The sequence below is a fragment of the Vidua chalybeata genome, chromosome 6, assembly GCF_026979565.1.
Source record: "Vidua chalybeata isolate OUT-0048 chromosome 6, bVidCha1 merged haplotype, whole genome shotgun sequence".
Taxonomy (NCBI): Eukaryota; Metazoa; Chordata; class Aves; order Passeriformes; family Viduidae; genus Vidua; species Vidua chalybeata.
Window position 1 is genome coordinate 31,799,880 of NC_071535.1, and position 20,742 is coordinate 31,820,621.

The window sequence follows — 20,742 nt, forward strand, 5'->3', positions numbered from 1 at the left end:
CTTTAAAAGGGTTGTTTTAACAGATAAAGATCTACACAATAATACTTAACAAAGGTACTCCTTAGGTACTCTTAAGATTACATACTGGATTTTTTTAAGTAAGCTCATTGCTACACTATCTGAGTACCTAATACTCATTACTAAATTTATCTTCACAATTACTTTTATGTAATTCTTCTCATAAGTCATACACAAAAAATTGAAACAGAAGTAATAGATGTTTAGTACAGTCTGACAGTTTCATCTGAACTCAAGGCATCTGAACTCAAGGCACTTGATACTAAAGCTCTCTTCACAAATACAAGCCTTAATTACAAGCGAGCCTGTCTCTCTGAGGCAATACATACTCCATTTATGGAGCCATTATCATCCCCACTGCATCAAAAAGATAAAGAGCACCATCAATTTTTTTTTTTTGTTGTTTAAAACAAAGGGGAGATAGCTGTACATTTGATTTCTTCCTTATATGTGTAGAATGTGAGCATCTTCGATGATGCAATTGGTAAAATTATTTCAAACTGTTCCAAACACCTTCCAGACCATCTTAAGTGACTAATAGCTAAAACAGACTTCGGCAAAATATGTTTCCTCTCCCTTCTACATGGCTTGTCATAAACTCAGTTGCCCACTCATTCAGAACATAGCTAATTGAGCTCTTCAGCTACAAATCCTCAAGATGCAGTGAGCTCATTGTATTACTCACAATCACTGCCAGGAACAGAGAATTCCTGCCTCTGACTGAATGCTTCTGGTGCTTACTTTCTGCTGGTTTTGGGATTTCTTTGATCCTTTTGTGAGCTGATTTAACTTCCTAAAACATAACAGAATTTCAGCAGACTTATGAACCAATTTTGCTTGTTAAATCAATGCACAACAAAGCCTGAGAAGTACCAAACCTTGTAATCAGAAGGCAGCAGGGTTATCCAGTCCAAGCTGAGGAAGCGTGTCTTTCTCCTTTTGGCAATAAGGAAATCAGCTTGTCTATAGTCCAAGTAAATTTATAATTTCTGTTCTGAGGTATCAGTTGCTTTAATTTACAGTCTGCCTTATGTTATCTCAAGAAGCCTCACTAAAAGGCAGCTGGCTATTGTTGGTATTTTTTGAAAATGGAGATGCCAGACCTAACACAGAAGACTGACTTTTAAAAATCTGTAAATAAGAAAACAAAATTGAACTACAGACATTTATTTTCTGCAGAAATTCACCCTTGCATTTTAACTGTTTCAAGATCAAGTAAATTTTGCCTAGTGGCATTTATGATGGCCCAAGGCCACATTACAACTTTAATTGACTGTGCTGTTTTTGACTGTGGTAGAGCTATAACCTTCACAGTGGCTAGTGTGGGGTCATGTCTAGGACTTGTGCTGGAAATAGTGCTGATAACCCAGAGACATTTTCATTACTGATGCAGTGCTCTACAGAGCCAAGGCCCTTTCTGCTCCTTACCCCACCCCACGAGCAAGGGCCCTGGGGGTGCACAATGAGTTGGAAGCTGACACAGCCAGAACAGCTGACCCCAAATGACCAAAGGGATATTCCAAACCATAAGGCACCATGCTCTGCACAAAGAATGGGATATTTGGAGTACTTGTCTTCCCAAGTACTTATTAGGTGTGCTGGAGCTCTGTTATCCTGAGGATGACTGAACACCTGCCTGCCCATGGGAAGTTGTGAATTGTTTTGCTTTGTGTGTGCAGATTTTGCTTTCCCTATTAAACTGCCTTTATCTCGACCCACAAGTGCTCTTTTACCCTTCTGACTCTCTTCCCCATCCCACCGGGGGAAACGAGTGAGCTGTGTGGGGCTGGGCTATTGGATGAGGTTAAACTACAACAATGACGAACTGACTGCAGTGACCAATGCACTCTGGCTAGAACCTCCCTGCTCATTTGACACACAGATTCCAGCTCTAAAATGAAAAAAAATTGTAACTTGCAGTATTTCAGCAGCAGACCTACACTACAAACTGCTTTATCACAAAGGTGTCTTAAAAGGAGGTGAATAATGTACAAGATTTTTGGGCTTGGATTTTTCTGGTAACAGGTTTCTGAGAGCGGATATTGCATCTGATCCTGATGCACAAAGGAACTGCCTCAACCTTCATATACAAAGTCCTAAGAAAAAGTGTTGAATATTCCATGTGCTCCTTCCAAAGTTTTAGTACGATCTTTACAATTCCTGTGAACTTTTTCACTCTGAACTCTTAACAAGGACTTTCATTTTTTCATGCCCTTAATTCTCCATTCTCCCTTGAAGACAAATCAAAAGAAGGCAGAAATTTTAGTTCCTATCTTTGGAATTTTTCTGTGCTCCTAACATGGAAAAATGCATCACTATGATTAATTATAAGCTAATGCAATTCAATTGTTATTTCAATTACTGCTAAACAAAAGTAACTCATGGCTTGTACTTTCCAGGATAGCACAGTAATGATGCTAATTGCTCCATCTTCAAAAAACTGCTTTCTGTTTCTCATATAATTTTTTCCTAAGATATTGCTGAAAGGTCTTTTCTTTATAGTTTGGTTTTTTTTCTTCACCAATGAAGAGAAAAAGAACAGCATTTACGATGGAAAAAAAAATTTATGGACTGCTGCTAATAGGGTTTGGCAAGCATTGCTGCAATTTTGTTTTTCAATAGTTGAATATTTGCAAATTAATCAGTTTTTTCAACTTTTCTCTGGGTAGCTTGAAAAGATACTGCGTAAGAGATATACAGGCATGCTCGAAGAACAAAGTTCTGCCAGTGACCTAGCATTCCTCGAGAGCCTCATACTTTGGAACATAATTTATAAGATGACCAGAATTTAGCTTCTGCACCTTAAGTTCTCTTCTTTCATTTTAAAATTAGTTAATTTGAACTTCATTTAAAACACTGTATTTGGCCTGAGATCCTTCCACTGGTAAGCTGAAAGCACAGCATGCATAAAAACATAAGAAGCCTCAGTGTTGCAGAAGTGATGCCTGTAATTTGGAAAAGAGATTCAAGGTCTTGACAGCTTAAATGACTTCCTCATGCAAGATACTTTGCTTTCTTTCCTCCCAAAGAGTTTTTACTAGAAAGTAGGTAAGAGTAAAACTGGGCAATACATAGTGGAAAACCTTTAAACTAAAGATTGCTTAGAGAGGTTGTGGAGTCTCCCTCACTGAAGATATCCAAGAATCATCTGGATGCAATCCAGTGCCATGTGCTCTAGGATGACCCTGACTGGGAGATTGGACCAGAGGGACCCACTGTGGTCCCTTCCAACCTCATCCACGCTGTGATTCTGTAAATTGTACAGGCAGAACACAGCATAAAATAAAATGATTTTATATGTAACATGTGACAAGCTGATACAGCAAATTACTTACCCAGTAAACTCACAACTCCATTTTGAAAGGATGATTTGTTCATTTCAGAACTCAACAAGTGTAAAACATTAAAAACATCTTAAAACAGAACTCTACTTATATTATCTTTGAATTTTTTTTATAAATTGTCTTAAGACATTTATTACTGTGAAGCACATTGTACAATTTATTTTAATTTTCTACAGAACAATATAGTTAATTCAGTATCATCAATAACTTTATACAGATACAGTACTGAAGCCATGTCATCTTTTGCTTACTGTCAAGTACAAATCAGCTTATACAATCTAAAAAAAGCTACAAACCACTCTTGTAGCATAACATATGTTGTGCATGGTTAAAGTTTACAGCAGTGGCTTTTTGATCTTTCAAGACAAATAAACACAACACCATATGATAGCAAACAGCTGTGCAAACTCAGAGGAGGAAGACTTAACTACCTCCTTTTCCCAGAACTACTTTTCCCTGCTTTACTGCTGCTACCACCAGACTTGCTGGAAGATTTTGAAGAGAAAAGTCTTGTCATGAATTCAGACACATCTGGCAGCTCATGGTTGGAATTCAGCATGTTCATTGACTGCTCCATTTCCTGTATGCAAATATCAGATAATATTAATAGCTTGTAACAATTCTGGCTGTATCTAAGGCATCAGTTGAAAGATTTTGTGAGAAAGATACCAAATTTTCCCAAGTACTGTTTTACTTTTTGTAGTCCTCCAGGATACATATTGCTACATAGTTTTATGCAACCACAGCCAAAAACATCCAGCTAGACACAGAAACATAACCCCCCAAAACTAAAAGCAGCAGTGCATGAAAAATGGTAACCATGTCTTAAGTAGTCTTATAGGTCTGATTAAAAAAAAGTCTAAAAAAATACAAATTATTTCTTTTCAGCACTACTTTTCTCCATATTAAAATTTAGGCTATTGTTTAGATATTCAGATCTGTGTTCTCACAGATGTTACACTTTTGTTTTTCAAATTAGTATTATTTATAGCAAATCAACAAATTTTTGATGCTGTTTGAAGGGATTAGATATTTTTATTGCCCTACTTTCTGACACCAAGCTACTAGAGTATTGCAGCTGAGTTTTCATTCCTTCAGGAAAAAAAGGATTTTAATACAAGACCATATATCCAGGTAAGCTTAATGTAACTTTAGGGTTTAGCACAGTGGTTCTATAAAATGAATTAGCACATTTTAAAAATAAATCAATCTTGAAGTACTTTTAATGCATACAACAGCTGAACTGCACATCCACAAAGGGATAATGCTTATAGCAATTGTGAGTTTCATGTGGGATTGTCACCTTGCTCTTCTCCCATTCAGAATGATAGATCTTTAAGTACTTTCAAGGCATTTTAGTAGCCTTTGTTACTCTTGCATCTACACTATGCCTCTACAACAAGCACAGTTACTAAACTATTAAACTTTCTATACTAACTAGTACTGTGCTGATTCCAGAAAGAAAAAACAAGTTAACTTGAAAAACGTCATATAACCTCCATATACTCCACAAGTTAACACTTAACAATTCAATACATGGTCATCTAGACAATGCCATTACAATTTAGTTCTTAAAACAACTTCTTCCTACTCTTTAAAGATAAGTTAAATTATTAGCAAAATTCTTCCAACTTAAAAATTTCTCCTTAAGAAGTCATATTAGTTATCTGGTAAGAACTAAATAATCAGAAGATTTGATGGTTTTACCACCAGAACAGCCTGTCTATAAGCAGTGTCAAATCAGAGAAAAGTAAGGAATGTGTGATTTTCTTTTTTTAAAATTTGACTTCCAGAGTTCAGCTTGGAAGTTCTCCTTGGTTTGAAGAACATGCCATGAATACCTAGCATATCTTTGTATCTGATTTTTAAATCAAAATTATAGCCAAAAGAGCTCTGATAGGCTTTGTAAAGGTATCACTTATTAAAAAAATTACTCAGACACCTAGAAAGTACTACTGAAGACAGTGGTCATTTACAGAAAAAGGAGTTTTTAGTTAACCAAGCCTTCAAAAGCAGCCACCCATGACAGACAAATAATACTTGTAAAAATAAAAGATTTAGCAAACACCTTGAATCTCCATTTTGTCCTAGCCTTCTGCTATTCAGCATTTTCCATGATGAAAGGACAATAAATCAGATAATTTAATGACTACATTAAGACTCTATATCATATACACTAGTGCAACATCTGGATTTAACAGTGTAGTCAACTGTGGTTTAGGCTGAAGCACAAGAGAACCCCACATCACACTCTTCTCAATACACTTGACACTAATTAAATGATTCATTGCTCAAACAGCAACACTCTATTAGCCAAATAAATGATGCCCATTAAGCTTTCCTTTAAAGTACAGTTCTGTTTTTATTACTTTTCTGTGCCTTGAAATCTCATTATCTTTGGTCTCCCCACATGCATCAACCGAATGTACTTACCCGCCTCATATCAGGATCACTGGTGTTGACAACTTTAGGCAAAAGAACAAATATCAGTAATGGAAGAACCATCATCATCACCTACAGAGAAAACAGGAAATATCTCTTCAGTTTAGTTGTTGCTCTAAATGCTTTTAGGACCTTCTAAAATAAAATTAAGCTCTACTAAACAGCCAAACTCTAGAACTACTGCATTCTGAATCAGTAAGCCAGTAACCCTTGCCAAGAACGAAACCTGATAAGGGAGCATTGTGCTTTAAACGACAGTCTTCAAAGTTGGACCAATAAGGCAAGTGGTTGCTCTCTCTTACACCTGTTGCAGTTACAATTTTGCATCACGTTGACCTCTGCACTGCTAGAACAGCATCACATTGTCAAAGGAAGAGACTATGGGCTATTTTCAGAGGACATACATTAACAGTGGTGTATGGGGGAGGAGATGTCAGAGAATAATTTCCCATTTGTAAGCAAGTAAAATCCAAGAAAACAATCCTCTCAGAATAGCAAAGGAAAAATGCGCATTTTTCCTCAATTGTTTTTATTCTTAGTATTCTGACATGTAGCCGTATTTGGATCCTTAGCATACTTGTAATATTTGTGTGTTGCCTGTACATACCATAGGGTTCATGAGGAAATCTGTCCATCCCCAAGATTCTCTCTTTATAAAGTATGAAGGTGGTCCAGAAGATTTCATCTGAAGTGGGTATGGCAGCCTGACAACTTCAGAGGGTTTGATGTAATTCACATATCTTGCTCTATCAGGCAAAATGTAAATAATTGAAAATATAAAATATAAAATCTTTGGCAAATAATAAAGAAGATTAAAAAAAAACCCAAACAAGTTTTAATAAAAGACTACAAACAAAACCATCTGCTATGCAGTGTCAGCTAGGCTGCACTTTTGAAAAGCTAATTTCTCTCAGTAGCATATTTGATTGAATTAAATGCAAACTATTTTTTGCTACCTTGTAAAAGAGCAAGAAGAACTATGCTGTTTAGGGTCCAGCTTTGAACAGTGTAGTTTAGCCAGTTTGCTCAGGACATCAACTACTTGCATAGTTAATACCTTACTGCATTTATCAATACTGAATGTCAGTCTTTATTACTTCATAAGGTTTTCCCATAGTCATCACTAGTATTCTTCATTTGGGCCTAATATTCAGATAATTACTCAGTACTAACATCTTAGTCATTCTTGACCCATTTTTCATGATTTATGAATATTTATCCACTTTGTGCAACTCCAGGGATGACTTCTGTCCATAAATAATTTACTCCTTGTGAATTTTTCACCAAATACTCATCTATAGAATGTCTATAGAATCTACATCTATAGAATTCCCTCCTACCTTATGACTATGTGTTTTCTTCAAGTCGAGCTTACCAAACACATCTGTCATCCACTTGCTGTTTCCTCTTTCTAGTTATTACCTGAAGTTTTTAATGCAGCACATCCCTTAGAAAAGCCCTGTTGACATTTTCTCCAAGTATCATTGTTTTTCATGCATCTCTGACTCCTCAACTGCATTCCTCATGGTCTCTATCCATTGGACTGGTAGAGATGCCAAGGCTCCTGCTACCTTCCTCTGCAGATGTATCCCAGCAATTTACTCAACATCAAATTTGTGTAACCTTACTAGTCCTTAGATACACAAACAGTGCTAAGGGTGAAGTTATGCCCAATATTTTGTCTGTATCTTTGTAAATGTTGCATATTAATTACTGCAAATAAGATACTAACAAAGTATAAAAATAAAAATTCAATAAAGTTTGGAAAAACAAACAAACTGTTTTGAGCTCATTATAAGCTCAAACATTATTATATTATGACTATAATTATGTATTATAATAATATTATAATAATATTATATTATTATTATAAACAGAATATTTGTACTGTTTTCAATGAGATTTCAATTTTTAACCTCCCCTAAACATACTGCAGGAGTATTTACACTGATGACTGTATTTCTAAAAGTTAAGATGCTAGGTGCGTGCCTGAACAAAGAAAAACTACTATGAGCATTTCCATTTAAATGAAAATCACCTTAATAGACAGATTTTTCTGTATTACTGAACAGTCTACAGTTACAGTCAAGAGTGGTTTGGCCACAACATAAAATCAACAATCCTACAGAAATAATGCAATCTGGCAACTGCTAGTACTAACCAGTATCTGTAACAAGTGTCCTATGGGGGTGCAGCAGAAATATTTAAAAATTTTGTTGTGTCAAGGCCTGACAGTACACTTATTAAAGAAATGGAAAAGGGAAGAAGAAGAAAAAAAAGTGTCGACAAAAAATAAAGCAGTTAACTAGTTTATGCCTAGATTTTATTTCAGGATAGCTGCATAAAAATAATAAAAGCAAATAAACAGATGGACTTTTAAAGTCTCTTTTCTCTTATTTCAGGCCATAAATAGGAAGAAAGGTATCAGCCTTTAAAATGTGAGAAATGTGTCTAGAAGTGATGTTAAAAGAAGCTGATGCATACAGTCTGAGATGGAACATCAGACCTACAGCACTGCTTCCGTGAGTTTTTGTACTGTGCTGTCAGGCACACGTAATTCATCAATACAGAGGCAAATCAGGAAAGGCTCACCTCATTTTGCCTTTTGAAGTTATGTCAACTCGAACAGGCTCAAATTTATGAGCGGGGGATATAACTTCCACTACGTAAGATCCTGAAGGTACATCATGAACCACGAAACTTCCATCTGTCCTGAAAAAAACGGTGAGTTCCGCAGCATTTCAATATGCTCCAGAATGGAAGACAGTGTTCTCTATTGTTTTTGTTTTTTTTTTTAAAAGAAGCTGTGTCATTTTATATTACAAATCTTAATATAACCACAATGACCAAAAGTAAAATTTGTATCAGTCAGCACTCACAATATCAAGCCCTTTACGTTCATCAATGCATGCCGCAACAGGAGTGGAAATTCCCTTTTAGGTTAAAGATTTTGTTGTGCCCTCAAGGTGTTGTCTTGCTGGAGGAATAATTTAACAGCCCAAATAAGAACTGAAATAAGTTATATTTCATGTATTCAAGTGATGGCAGAAGTAATTTACCCCTTCCTTCCTCCTTCTGAAATACATACAATGAAGTTTACTTTGTTTTACTGCTTCTGCTGAAAGGAAACACCCCCAGAATGACATCCTACATAGTGTGGGTTGGTACTAGGGACAATTTGCAAAGCAAAAAATAGCAATTTGTGCCTTTGTTGCGAAATAGAGGTTTTACTTCTAATTGCTCCCTTTAGGACCAGCCCACGCTGGAAAGCTCAATCACAAAAATAAGGAAACTAAGAGTTCTGAACACATACACAGAAGGGATTCTTACACAGGTGGCTTTTATTTTAAAATATGAAACTTGAATATTCAATGAAAGTATTAGTAAAAGGTTACTTGAAAGCTTCAACACTAGTTGCCTTAAAGGTACAGATGTTTTCCTACGTGTTCCCAGAAGATTCCAATAAGAAAACCCTAGTGTTCTCTACCCTGTTAAGAGCAACATCAACAATCTCTTTCCTAAAAATAAGATTCAAAGTTAAGATAAAAATTTGTTAGAAGGGCAAAAACGTAATAAACCCTATCACGTTAGAAACATGCAGCAGTAAAACAAATGAGCCCTCTTAAAAGTGAATTCTCAAGGAATTTGTCATTATGTCCTTCACACCACATCTCTCTCTAGCATGCACAACACTTAAGGACCTACCCACCTTTATGTGATGATTTGAATCCCTAAGAATGCTTACACTATCTTGCAACTGTTTTAAGGATGTTTCCCTAGTAATTTCCTTTTAATATTTTAAAGATCTTAAGTCTTTGAGAGATTTAGAGTTTCAATTAAGCATTTAGAAATTTGCCAACCAGATAGCAGTTATTAAATCAGCTCCCAAATATGATGTCAGGCTCTGATAATTTGTTTTTAGCAGATGCTACACTGTCAGCATTCTACAAGATCTGCGGAGTAGAATCTGTTGTGCTAATCTATTGACAGAACCCAAAGTCAAAGTTAACTCCTACTGCAGAGGGATTAATTAAAAATTATGAATATTTGTGAGGATATATCTTGACTCCATGTAATCTAATTTTTATACATATTTTAAAAGCAATGTATTATACTGTATTTAAAATCATGAAGAATTTAGAATTTACTTCTGCTCTTGAAATTATGACATTAGTTCAGTTCTTAATTCTGAGGATATTTTCTATGTCTTAGATTCTCTAGATCTTTTGCTTATCTGAATATATCCAGTACCACCCGAGTCTGAATAAGATAATGATTCTTTATAGCTTCCAGCTACATTTGCATGATGTTCTGTGAAGGAATAAAGCCACGTCCCTTAAATTACATTTCACCAGTACAGGTAAAATTTTTCACGGATACTCTCAACACAGAGCTGCAACTGTAACTTCTGCCATGACCAAACATATCTCCGCATCGGGTAAATTCTTAGCCAAGGTGAGATTCTTAAATAAGTGGCAGAATTTACAACAGAAGCTGAGAAAGAACACGGTCCTCCAGACAGTGCAAACGCGTTCGGAGTTTCTGTTTCGGCTGTTGGCTTTTTGTTTGTTTGTTTTAATTAAAACTCCGTTCCTAAGTTTTTGGCCAGCAACCTGAGTCATCAGTTTGGATACGTCTGCTGGAGGCTGAGGCCGAACCCTACGGCACTGCACGGCCGGCCGTGCCCAGCCCATCACACAAGGCAGGGGCCCAGCGTTCCCAGTACCGCCAGCAGTACCCCAGCTCGGGATTCTGCGAGTCCACGGTCCCGCCGCCGTGCGCGGCTGACCGGGACACGGCCGAGCCTGCAGGAGCCGTCCCCGCCGCTCGCCATCTCAGGGCCGGGCCGGGCCGGGCCGGGCCTGCGAGCGGAACCCGCGGCCCCCGAGCCCCCGCCCCGCCGCGCCCCGCCCGCCGCTCACTTCAGGAAGCCGACGTGCTCCTCCCCGTCCACCAGCACCCGGGCCCCCGCGATCCAGTCCTGCGGCTTCACCCCGGGCACCACGGCCCGGCCCTCGATCTTGAACCGCTCCCCGGGGCCCGCGCCGCCCGACGGCTCCGCCGGCCCGACGGGCTCGGACCCGCGGGCGCCGCGGGGCAGCGGCGCCGCCGAGAGCCAGAGCAGCGCCAGGCACAGGCTCCCGCCCCGCGCCGCCATCGCCGCGCGCCGCCCGCCCCGCGCCTGCGCCGCCACGGCCCCGCCCCGCGGCCGCCGCCGGCGCGCAGTGAGCTGTGCGCATGCGCCCGCTCCTGCCGCTCCGGCACGGGCCGGGGCCGGGATGGATCCCGTGTGGTTCCGTGCGCGAGTGAAAACAGAGGCTAACTTGCCACTTATGATGTGCAATGACAGAAGTGTGAACCTGAAGAAAAGAGATGTGTAAGAAGTACGCGTAGCTTCCTTGGTAATGGATATATTTAAGGCCTTGTGGTTTGAAATCTTAATAATTACCATGAAAAGACCAATAAATATTTTCTAGGGGGGAAAAAGTAACAAAAAAAAAATCTTACAAAATATGAAAATTGGCCTAAAACGTTATCTTTTAAAATTATTTAATAGCGCTGCAGTTTGTTTGATTAGTTAAAACAGAATGAAAATGTGTTACTCAGTAGGCAGGCACAGATTTATGGGAGAAACCACGAGGGCTGTAATACCTTCCCTGCCCCCTAATTTCCCTTTACAAATCACGTCCTGTTACATCATATGTATTCACTGTCACATTGTGGCTACACTTGCTTCCTTTTACCTCTCTTATTTATGTCAGAGTTAATTACCGAACCTGTGGAAAACACTGTCATTAAACAAGATGAACCTGGTCATCAGCTGATAATAAAAATACTGCATTATACTAAGCATGATTAATGTCATCCTATGTCAGTGGGATGTTGTGAATTATTTGTCTATTAGTATCTTTGAGCTGTCTCTACTTTGGAGAAAATCAGGAAAATGTATGGTCTATGATGTTCTTCTGTCACATAAGCTCACAAACTCCTAAAACTCCAGCAGGAGTTTCCCGATGGAAAACTAAGAATTCCAGAACTGAATAGCGTTGGAAGTACTTAGCTATTGGTAAGTACTACTAAGCAGAAGCATTATGTTAAAGCTACTGGCAACAGTACCCCACCACAGACAGACATCATGGTGACATATCATACAGTTAGTTTGTAAAAATGCGCCTTTTTAAAAAATATCCTCAAGGAACTGTATTAGGATACTGTCAGACCACAGTATGAATGACCATGCCCTCCAGTTTTAAGGATTTCTTCATCCAAAGATCATCCAAGTTGTTTTTATAATGTACATAGTACAATTTCTTGGTTTAAACCCTTGGAGAGGCCCCCTATTTGTTCTTCCATAATCTAATCCAAGAAGCTTCTCTCTATAAATGTTACCCTGTTAACAAACTGAGAAGTTAATTAAACAGCATCTTGCCTTATCCAATAGCTGCACTGGCATGCACACTTTTCAGTGTTAGGTTAGTAGTCCCTTGTCCTCTCACTATGTAACTTTACATATTAAAAGTTCTCTTTCATACAGATATATCCGTTACCATATTTTTAAATGTACACAACTGAGAAAAAATAATTTGGTTGATTGCTGCCTTTTTCTGGTTAAGACTAGCTACAACGGCAGCTTGAGTGGATTGCACAAAGCTATTTTGTCAGTTTGATATCGTGCTGTGGGTGTGTGTCTGCTAGGTAAAAAGAACAAATCCCAGAACAATAGTAGTATAAATGAAAACAAAGACATAAAAATATCCAGGTACATATTTATCAAAATAATTAGTACATCAGTTGGGAGATGCTACCTGTTTTTATTCTAGCAGGAATATTAGCAAAGTTGTTTTTGCAGCTTGATTTCAAGTGAACCTCTCATCAAAAGACAGATAAAACTGCCAAATAACATTTTTAGTTCAATGGAAACAACCAAACAATTCTATGAACATGAAAATGCAGTCAAGAATGACCTCCATATTTTGTAGTTGACTCTTCATTGATGGATTCACTCCTTGAGTTGCAGTGACGTAGAAAATTGCAAATTTCTTAAAAATTCTACCCTGCTCACAAGCAAATTTTTGTTTTGTCTGAGGTGCTTCAACCAGCTGTCGCTAACGCTACAGAACTGTCAGCCAGATGGATGAGAGCTGACAGTCCCTAATGGGTTGAACGAAGAGAAGGCCTAGATTAATGTGATGCCATCACACTGGTAACACTGAAATCTGTGTCTCCACATTCTTGTCACCTTTGGTTTCACATACAAACTGAAAAGCAGAGGAAACCTATTAAATCCCTCTGAATGCATCATCAGAATCCAATATCATCACAGCTGTTTTCAAAGAAGTGGTTTGGAGTACTGTTGGATACTCTTAAGGAGTAAGAGAGTTTTTTAATCTCCCAAGGACAAAAGGGGTTTGCAAAAAATGTTGCAGAACTTATTTCTGATGAATCCTTTTCACAGTCAGAATGCTAGCAAAACTTGCTACGTATCTTTTGCTTACAGGTCACCATTAGTAAAGCATTTAATTCACCTTGGAACATTTCAGTGTAATTGCTCTGAAAGCTTCTCTTTCCATAAAGCTAATAGTACCTTGGCTAGTATTTAAATATTTGCTTTGGAAAATGAAGATGATTTGTCATTGATACTGGTTTACTGTGATACACCAGACAGATACTGGACCACAAACAGCAGCAGTCCAAAATCTCTTTTTTGTGTGACTCAGGCTGAATATGCAGTTGACTTTGACCAGACAAGCAGGGAGCACCTTCAGCCATCTGCCTCTAATCTTACCCTAATCTTTGAGTCAGTCCCCTGATATAGATACACAGATAACAACACTCAACATACCAAATGAGTAATGCTGCTTCACACATGTTCGGTGGAAGCAAAGACATAATCCTTGCTGACACAAAGAATAAATAAGAACTACATTTGCATTGGAATACTCATAGCTACATCCTATTTGGTTTTTGGTAAACTATTAGAATTGAGAAGAAATCAAAATGCCCAGTCAAACAAGCTGATTTATGAGAATACACAAACTGAAAACAGATGGAAGAGTTCAGCATAAAGGTACTGTGAAAGGCCACAGCCAGGTAACTCATTTACTGAGCTCTCTCCTACCCAAGGAGCTTTACTATGATTAAGCACAATATTAACAAAAATTGTACTGCATATTTCTTTCAGCATCATTAAAAAAAAAAAAAACTATTGCGGTGTGCCATCTACTGGCAATTTACTGTGCTACACTAGAAATGGTAACACAGACAGAAAAGTCAGGATTACAGCCTGAGTTCAGCAACAGTCTTCTTGTTCCTTTGAATAAAAGATGCCCTGAGAGGGTCGCTGACTTGGGGCAGAAAGTGCAAAGGCCATCTTCAGTTGCTCCAGAATCCCAGCCTGCTTCAAACAGATTGCCCATTCAAAGAACAACAATGAAGCTGATGAAAGGTCTGGTGCACAAGTCTTGTAAGAAGCAGCCGAGGAAGCTGGGGTTTTTTAGCCTGGAGGAAAGGAGGCTCAGGGGAGACCTTATTGTTCTCTAAAACCACCTGAAAAGAAGTTGCAGCAATGTGGTGATCAGCCTTTTCAACCAAGTAAAAAGTGACAGGAGGAAATGGCCTCAAATTGCACCAGGGGAGATTTAGATAGGACATTAGGAAAAAATTCTTAATCAAAAGCATTGTCAAGGATGGGAACAGGCTGCTCAGGGAAGTGGTGAAGTCCCCATTCCTGGAAGTATTTAAATGACACAGAGATGTGATGCTTAGGGATATGGTTTAGTGGTGGACTTGGCAGTGTCAGGTTACTGGTTGGACTGGATGACCTAAGATGTCTTTGGCAATCTAAATGATTCTATGTTGGGGCAGAAAATCTCTTAATCCCCTGCAAACTCTGCAGTTGTCAGAATAATTCCTGCCTCTCCAACACATCCACCTCCACGGCATGGAGTCAGCATGTATGATTGAGGACTTTCCTGTCTCAGAGAGATAACATTCCCCTACTCCCTTGTTTGCTTTCACCTCAAGTTGACTGGACAAACTTCTTCAGAATTTTTTTTTTTCAGGAATGAACTGTTTTCATCTGCTTATAATGTATGTCCAAAACCATGAACAGGATCCTCTATTTTGGCACACTTATCCTAGGAGATAGCAAACTGACATTGAAATTGCAAGATGATAGCCAGTTTTGTTTGGTTGCGACTGAACTTAACTAAATTCAAATTCATTCTTCGGTGGAGAAAATTTAATTAATAGTTTAAGTGCAGGGAAAAGGAGCATAATTTTCCTGCTGTAAAAATTTCCAGATTCCCTCATGCAAGCAGAACAAATATGCAACATGATGGTAACCTGGAAGTCAGTTTTACAGTGCTTTGATTGCACTCCTCATCTGCTCGTGTTGTCTGTAAAAATTTGTCACTCTATCTCATTTAAGCAGCAATTGTGCATTAACCATGCAAGCAGTAGGTTTAATAATTGCAGCATTCATTAAGCTGACTAGGTAAGAAGCTATGACCCACAGAATGGTGCTACACACGTCCTCAGATTCCTGTGTTGTTACTTGTATGAACAGCACCTGTAATCACTCACATGAGGCTAGAATGACACATCAGTGTGATGTTTGGGTTCTCAAAATATAAGCAGTTTAGAATCTTCTTGGTATGCAGTCTAAATGCTGTTATTTCTTTACATCTGGGTTTTACCTCCAGAATGCCACAAGGTGGCCTCCACATAATACAGCATTATCATCACACTCTTCACAGAATGGCATCGAAAGCATTCTGCATTGCTTTACTGCATTGTTAGTAATAGACCACCACAAAATGACATTCTTCTCTTTGTATTTCAGGCTCAAGAAGCTTATGTGCTGTGTAGAATTAGCTCACATCTGACAGGAGGTCAGAGCAACACAAAGAAGCTGCAAGCACTTTCAGAGGATGTTCTACCAGAGAGAAACTTGTGATATGCTCACAGAGCAGGTCTAGAGAGTCTGGGAAATCCTGCATCTGACACATGAAGGGCTGCAGTAATTCAGACAGAATTAAGCAGCTGCTTAAATTATACTACAGTTACTTCTGTGCTAGGAGGACCTGAAGAAAGAAAGGCCAAAAGCAGCAGAGATCCTCTTTCTGGCTGGAAGTTAAACAATTCTGGCCTATCAGAAAGTTGATGCTGGTTTTCAAGGAGGTGAATGAAAAAGCCCACTAAAGATTGATTTGCACCATTTCAAAGCTTACTGTCCCTTAATTTTTTTTTGGGGGGGTGGTGGGGGGAGATGGGTAGGGGAGCTTTATTTTACATGATTTTTAGTGGAATTTAAAAGTATAACAATGCAAGTGCAATTGGAGTAGCAATTTCTGATGATAAACATTTTCTTTGGCATATTAAAATATTACAAAAAGTTATTAGTGTGTACTATTAGCAAATCTAGACTCAAACTAAATATGAAAATTAGTAAAACCTGTGAGCTCACAATATTTGACAAAGCAAAAGGAACAAAGCTGGGTCTTAAACTCCTTTTCTCATTTACAAAGAGAATTACAGTGGCTCTGAATTGAAGTGATTCTTCAGCAGTACCTGTAGAATCCTTTTCCTTTTAAACAAAATCTGTACATTTTTAAGAAGCTGAGAACTGTAACTCTCCTCGGTTTTAAGTTAATCTGTACACACCTTTTTTGTACAAGGCTGGCATTTGAGACACAAACCCTACACGCACATAGCTGATACCTAAACAAGTTTACCAAGTTGCTACTTCTTTGAAATTCAACACTTAGAAGAATAACTGTTGGTAACTTTTTCCTACTGTCTTCTTTCATTGTATTGACCTGTAATTCTCCTGTAATTCTTTTCAAGCTATTGTTGAAATAAGCAACTTTTATTCTTCTGTACTGCAATCTTTGCTGAATGAAATAGTTTGGAGGTTCATTTCATTACACTTCCATTACACTTTAAGTAAGTTAAATATGAGTCTTGTTTTTATCTTTAAAGTGCATTCCTGTTTGTGTGGGTTTTTATGCTGAATCAGACTGTGCAAGTAAAGGCATGCCTTAATGAACCTCAGTTTGTACATGACAGAAAACTGCTCAAATGTCCCACTGTGGGGAACTGCACACATTATCTTTCATTAATCAATGGCAAACAAGCTAATTTTCTATGCGTTGTTACATTGCTATTCAGTGTGCTAAACAGTTTCATTAAAGCAACATGATTAACAGCTTTGTAATAAGCAGTAGTTCCTGTTTGACTCTAATGTATCTATGTCAGCCTCAGACTAGAGGTAAGTAAGAGTCCTAGAGGAGTACGGTGGTTCCATCTATATTTTATTAATACCTATTTTTTAAACTTTAATAATTTTGCCTGATGCAGAATTTGCCAATTCTCAAATAAGCACTGTGGGGTTAAATGAAATAATTTTTAGGTTTACACTACTAGCATTATCATAAAACGTCTTTCCAATTTCAGCATGAAGTTTTGTACTTGCCATATGATTCATGGGTTTGGAAGCCTATGCTTCCTTTCTCCGTTTTTTTAAATAAAAATGGCTCATTTTTTCTATTTCTCATACATTTTTGGAAGAAAATAATAGCATAAGTGACCTTGCAATGCCTTTTCTTCCCTCTAGCTACTTGTTTTCATTATTTGTAAATGTAGTGTAAATATATTTGACAGCAGGCTCCTCTAGGAAGCTCTGTATAATGGCTGGTAAAATCCAGGGCTCACTGGAAGTAGTACCTTTGCTACAGATAGCAAAAGTCCGGAATTTAACTTTGTGCTTTGCTTTTAGATTCTAATTTTAGGCAAATAAAGTAACTATGATCTACTGAAAAACTGTTGCAGGATTTAATTTACAACTTTTACTGTTTCCTGCAAGCCTGAAGAATTCAGCAAAGCATCTTAAAACTGGTGTTCATTCCAGGTGACAGACTCTGCTGTCTAGTTCAGAATTCCTTCTTGCAAGTGCAAAGGTATGTTTTTAGATACTGACATGTCAAAATATTAGGAGGAGGAAACAAATTCAAATAATTGCCAGGACTGCTTTGTTTTCACGCAGAAGTTGCGGGGACAGGTGAGTGGAATAGAGAAGGGAAGAAACAGTGCATAAACTCTTCACAAAAATATACATTGCACTGAGGTCCCAGGTAATGCCTGTCTAGAAAAGAAACAAACAATCTGAATCAAACCCACCACTCTGCTCATCTCTGAAAGTGATAATGTTATTTTATGTGATACCCCTTTGTCCATGAAATAGTGTGATGCTCAATGAAAAAGCAACTGGACCTGTTAAAGGCTGCAGTGTAGCTACCTGGAAGAGGAGCATTCTTCAGCAAGGCCACAGAGAGCTTGAGCTCAGGTGAACCACCAGCAAGTCCCACTGCAGGCTTTTACACAGCCCAGTATTTGGCTGGACAGTCTCTGTGGCAGACAAAACATAGGGAGATTAGAAAGTCTGAGCTTGTGCATTTAAAATTAGAAGATTCTCCTTGCATGCAAAGCACACAGTCAATCACATCTTAACCTAGAACAGGCACATACAGGAAAGAAAACCAGGTTCTTTTATAACTGAATTATCGACACAATTTTAGATGAGAGTTTGGAACATCTTCTAAGGGTAGTTCAGCTAGGAAAGAATCCTACAAAGCGTTCACCAAAAGGGTCTCTTAGCAGAGGTGGTGCTGAGTCTGAAGCTCACAAAGCAGAGCAGGGAGCAGTGCTGCAGCTGCCCCACATGCCACAGCTCTGCACAGCTGACTGCTGGCAGTGCCATGAGGAGAAGCAGCCATATATGAGACAGTAGCTGTGACTGAGGCTGGGTTCAACCCATCCTTAAATCAGTAACTGCTGCTTATCTTCCTTTTATTTCACCACCAGATGTCGGAACAAAAGGTAGGGCTTGCTGCAGCCATCTGACTCAAATTAGTTCTTCCTCTCACTTGACTCTCTCATCGTTGAGGCCATGACATTCAATTATATTGCTCCAAAGCCAGCACAAATGATATTTTCATCAAAAACTGTGCTGCTCCTAAACACCAGTGAAGACATTATTTTGGACTATTAAAATCAGTTCAAGTTCTGGATGCATTTCCTAGCCAAAAGACAACCTCATATAAATGCCTGAAAAATGAGACAATTATGCTAAACCAGAAACACATGGACAGCAGTATCTTGAAGACATACCTTAAGGCTAATGGATGGAAACTGCTCTATAAGGTAGGAAAAATATCTTATGGTGAGTAAATACCATAAAGGAACCACAGACAAATCAATTTTGTCAGGAAAAAAAAAATTAATGAGGATGCAAAGATCTATAAATTAATGATTTCTCAATACAGAAGCCTATTGCAATCCAGATTTAGGTTTGGTGAGTTTACAAAAGAAGAGAGGTCTTACAATTCCTTTCACATAAGCAGAATTCTTGATATCAGAACTGTTTCAACCAAACTAAATTTAAAGGAATCACCACAGGCTAAATGCTCATTTTCCAGAGCTCAGAGAGAACTATCAAGTAAGAAAGCAGCATCAGAAGTGTGTATGCCAAATCTTGCAAACAGAAATGCTGAGAAATACGCCTCACTAGTCCCTAAGGTAAAAGCTGAAGTTAGCAAGCTGCCAGTTGTGAAGAAAAGCTCCAAGGGCGTTCTCCTCTTATTTACAGCCCTTCAGAGTAAGGTGGTTGAGGTCACAAACCAAATATTCACTTAGAAAGTAAACTAAATCACAGTGCACTAACCCTAAAAATCCCAAACAATCTGTAATGTCAGACACTCCTTGCTCAGAAAGGCATTCTTATGTCCTCTTTTTAATGAAAAATGGAGGGCAGCATTTGTTGTCATTTGGCTGCAGCACTACTTTATGCTAGAGACAAGTGAATTCTAATTTTTTTGGTTTGGGTTGAGTTTTGAATTGCTGTTTGTGTGTGGTTTGGTGGTTTTTGTTGGGTCACATTGTGTCTGTCCTCCCCCCACCACCCATCCTCTCCCCCTTTCTGGGTTTAGCTTTAGTAGCAACCTTCTCTGTTCATCTGGAAAGCAACTAATCTGCTTTTTGAATCAAGAACTGTAAGATGGAAAGAACCCCTTTAGAGATGTTAAGGGACATGCCACTACTAGAAACATAAATGTATTGGAGTGCAGAGGAAAGGGAAAAATGATACTTTTGCACAGAAATGAATGCAAACGTGCTTTTACAGCATTTTGTGAACATAACACATCCTCACTCTACCCAACATCCTGATTATTTTGTGTGGTCAGAAAACCACAAAAGACATAAGCTTGTAAAAATGAAAATTCAAATTGGCATCAGGAAATTTAAAGAACTCAGAGGGGGAGGCAAGATGGATGAAATAGGAAAAAATCCCCAACCCAAACCAACTAACCAGTCGCCCCTAAGCAGGAGGATTTCTCACTAACTAGTCACCAACCTTCATTTGCAAAGGTTCAGAACTGTAGAGATTTTTAATTAACAGCCAGAAGGATATTGGTAGGGCATTCATGTTTAAAAAACATTTATACAAACCCTCTTAATACAACAGCTTCATCCTAAATATCATAGTGGCCTCCACAGTTGCTGTGTGTAGGGCATAAGTCTAACCCTCTGAGTTTTCACAGTTCAATGGCACTGAGTTGTTTTGTAGTGAGAACCTGGAAGACCTGAGGGACAAGACATCATTTGGGAAACTAGGTGTGCCAAATATGAAGGCATTTTATTCTCACTTGGATAAGTGACAAGGATGTGAAGCTGGAAATTCAGCCAAGGAGATGTGCCCCAACATGTCAGAGGGGTGGAAAAGAAGCAACTGTGAGGAAAGATGACTGCTCTGTGAGCACCAGGTCTCCAGCCCTCTGTGAAGTGCCTCACTGCTGTGGATTAGGCACACAGGACTGGGATGACTTTCAGTTATCATCATGCCCCAATCTCCCAGGAATCACAGGCACTCTTTTCAGGT

General features: G+C 38.6%; 1 protein-coding gene across 1 annotated transcript; it reads right to left on the bottom strand.

Moving 5' to 3' along the window:
- Window positions 1-3,491: 3,491 nt before the first annotated feature.
- EMC7 (ER membrane protein complex subunit 7) lies at window positions 3,492-10,962 on the bottom strand. The gene is made up of 5 exons (XM_053946585.1): window positions 10,727-10,962; window positions 8,397-8,516; window positions 6,412-6,550; window positions 5,796-5,876; window positions 3,492-3,942 (listed from the first exon to the last, which is right to left on the bottom strand). Exons 1-5 carry the CDS (start codon window positions 10,960-10,962, stop codon window positions 3,790-3,792), a joined length of 729 nt encoding a protein of 242 aa, XP_053802560.1. The 3' UTR covers window positions 3,492-3,789.
- Window positions 10,963-20,742: the final 9,780 nt, after the last annotated feature.

Excerpts from the sequence above, each read along its gene's own strand:
- EMC7 (XM_053946585.1), bottom strand. The coding sequence starts at position 10,962 with ATGGCGGCGCGGGGCGGGAGCCTGTGCCTGGCGCTGCTCTGGCTCTCG. Across the intron at positions 8,517-10,726 it reads GAGCACGTCGGCTTCCTGAA|GACAGATGGAAGTTTCGTGG; the intron begins GTGAGCGGCGGG and ends CGTTTTTTTCAG. Across the intron at positions 3,943-5,795 it reads GTGATCCTGATATGAGGCGG|GAAATGGAGCAGTCAATGAA; the intron begins GTAAGTACATTC and ends ATTTGCATACAG.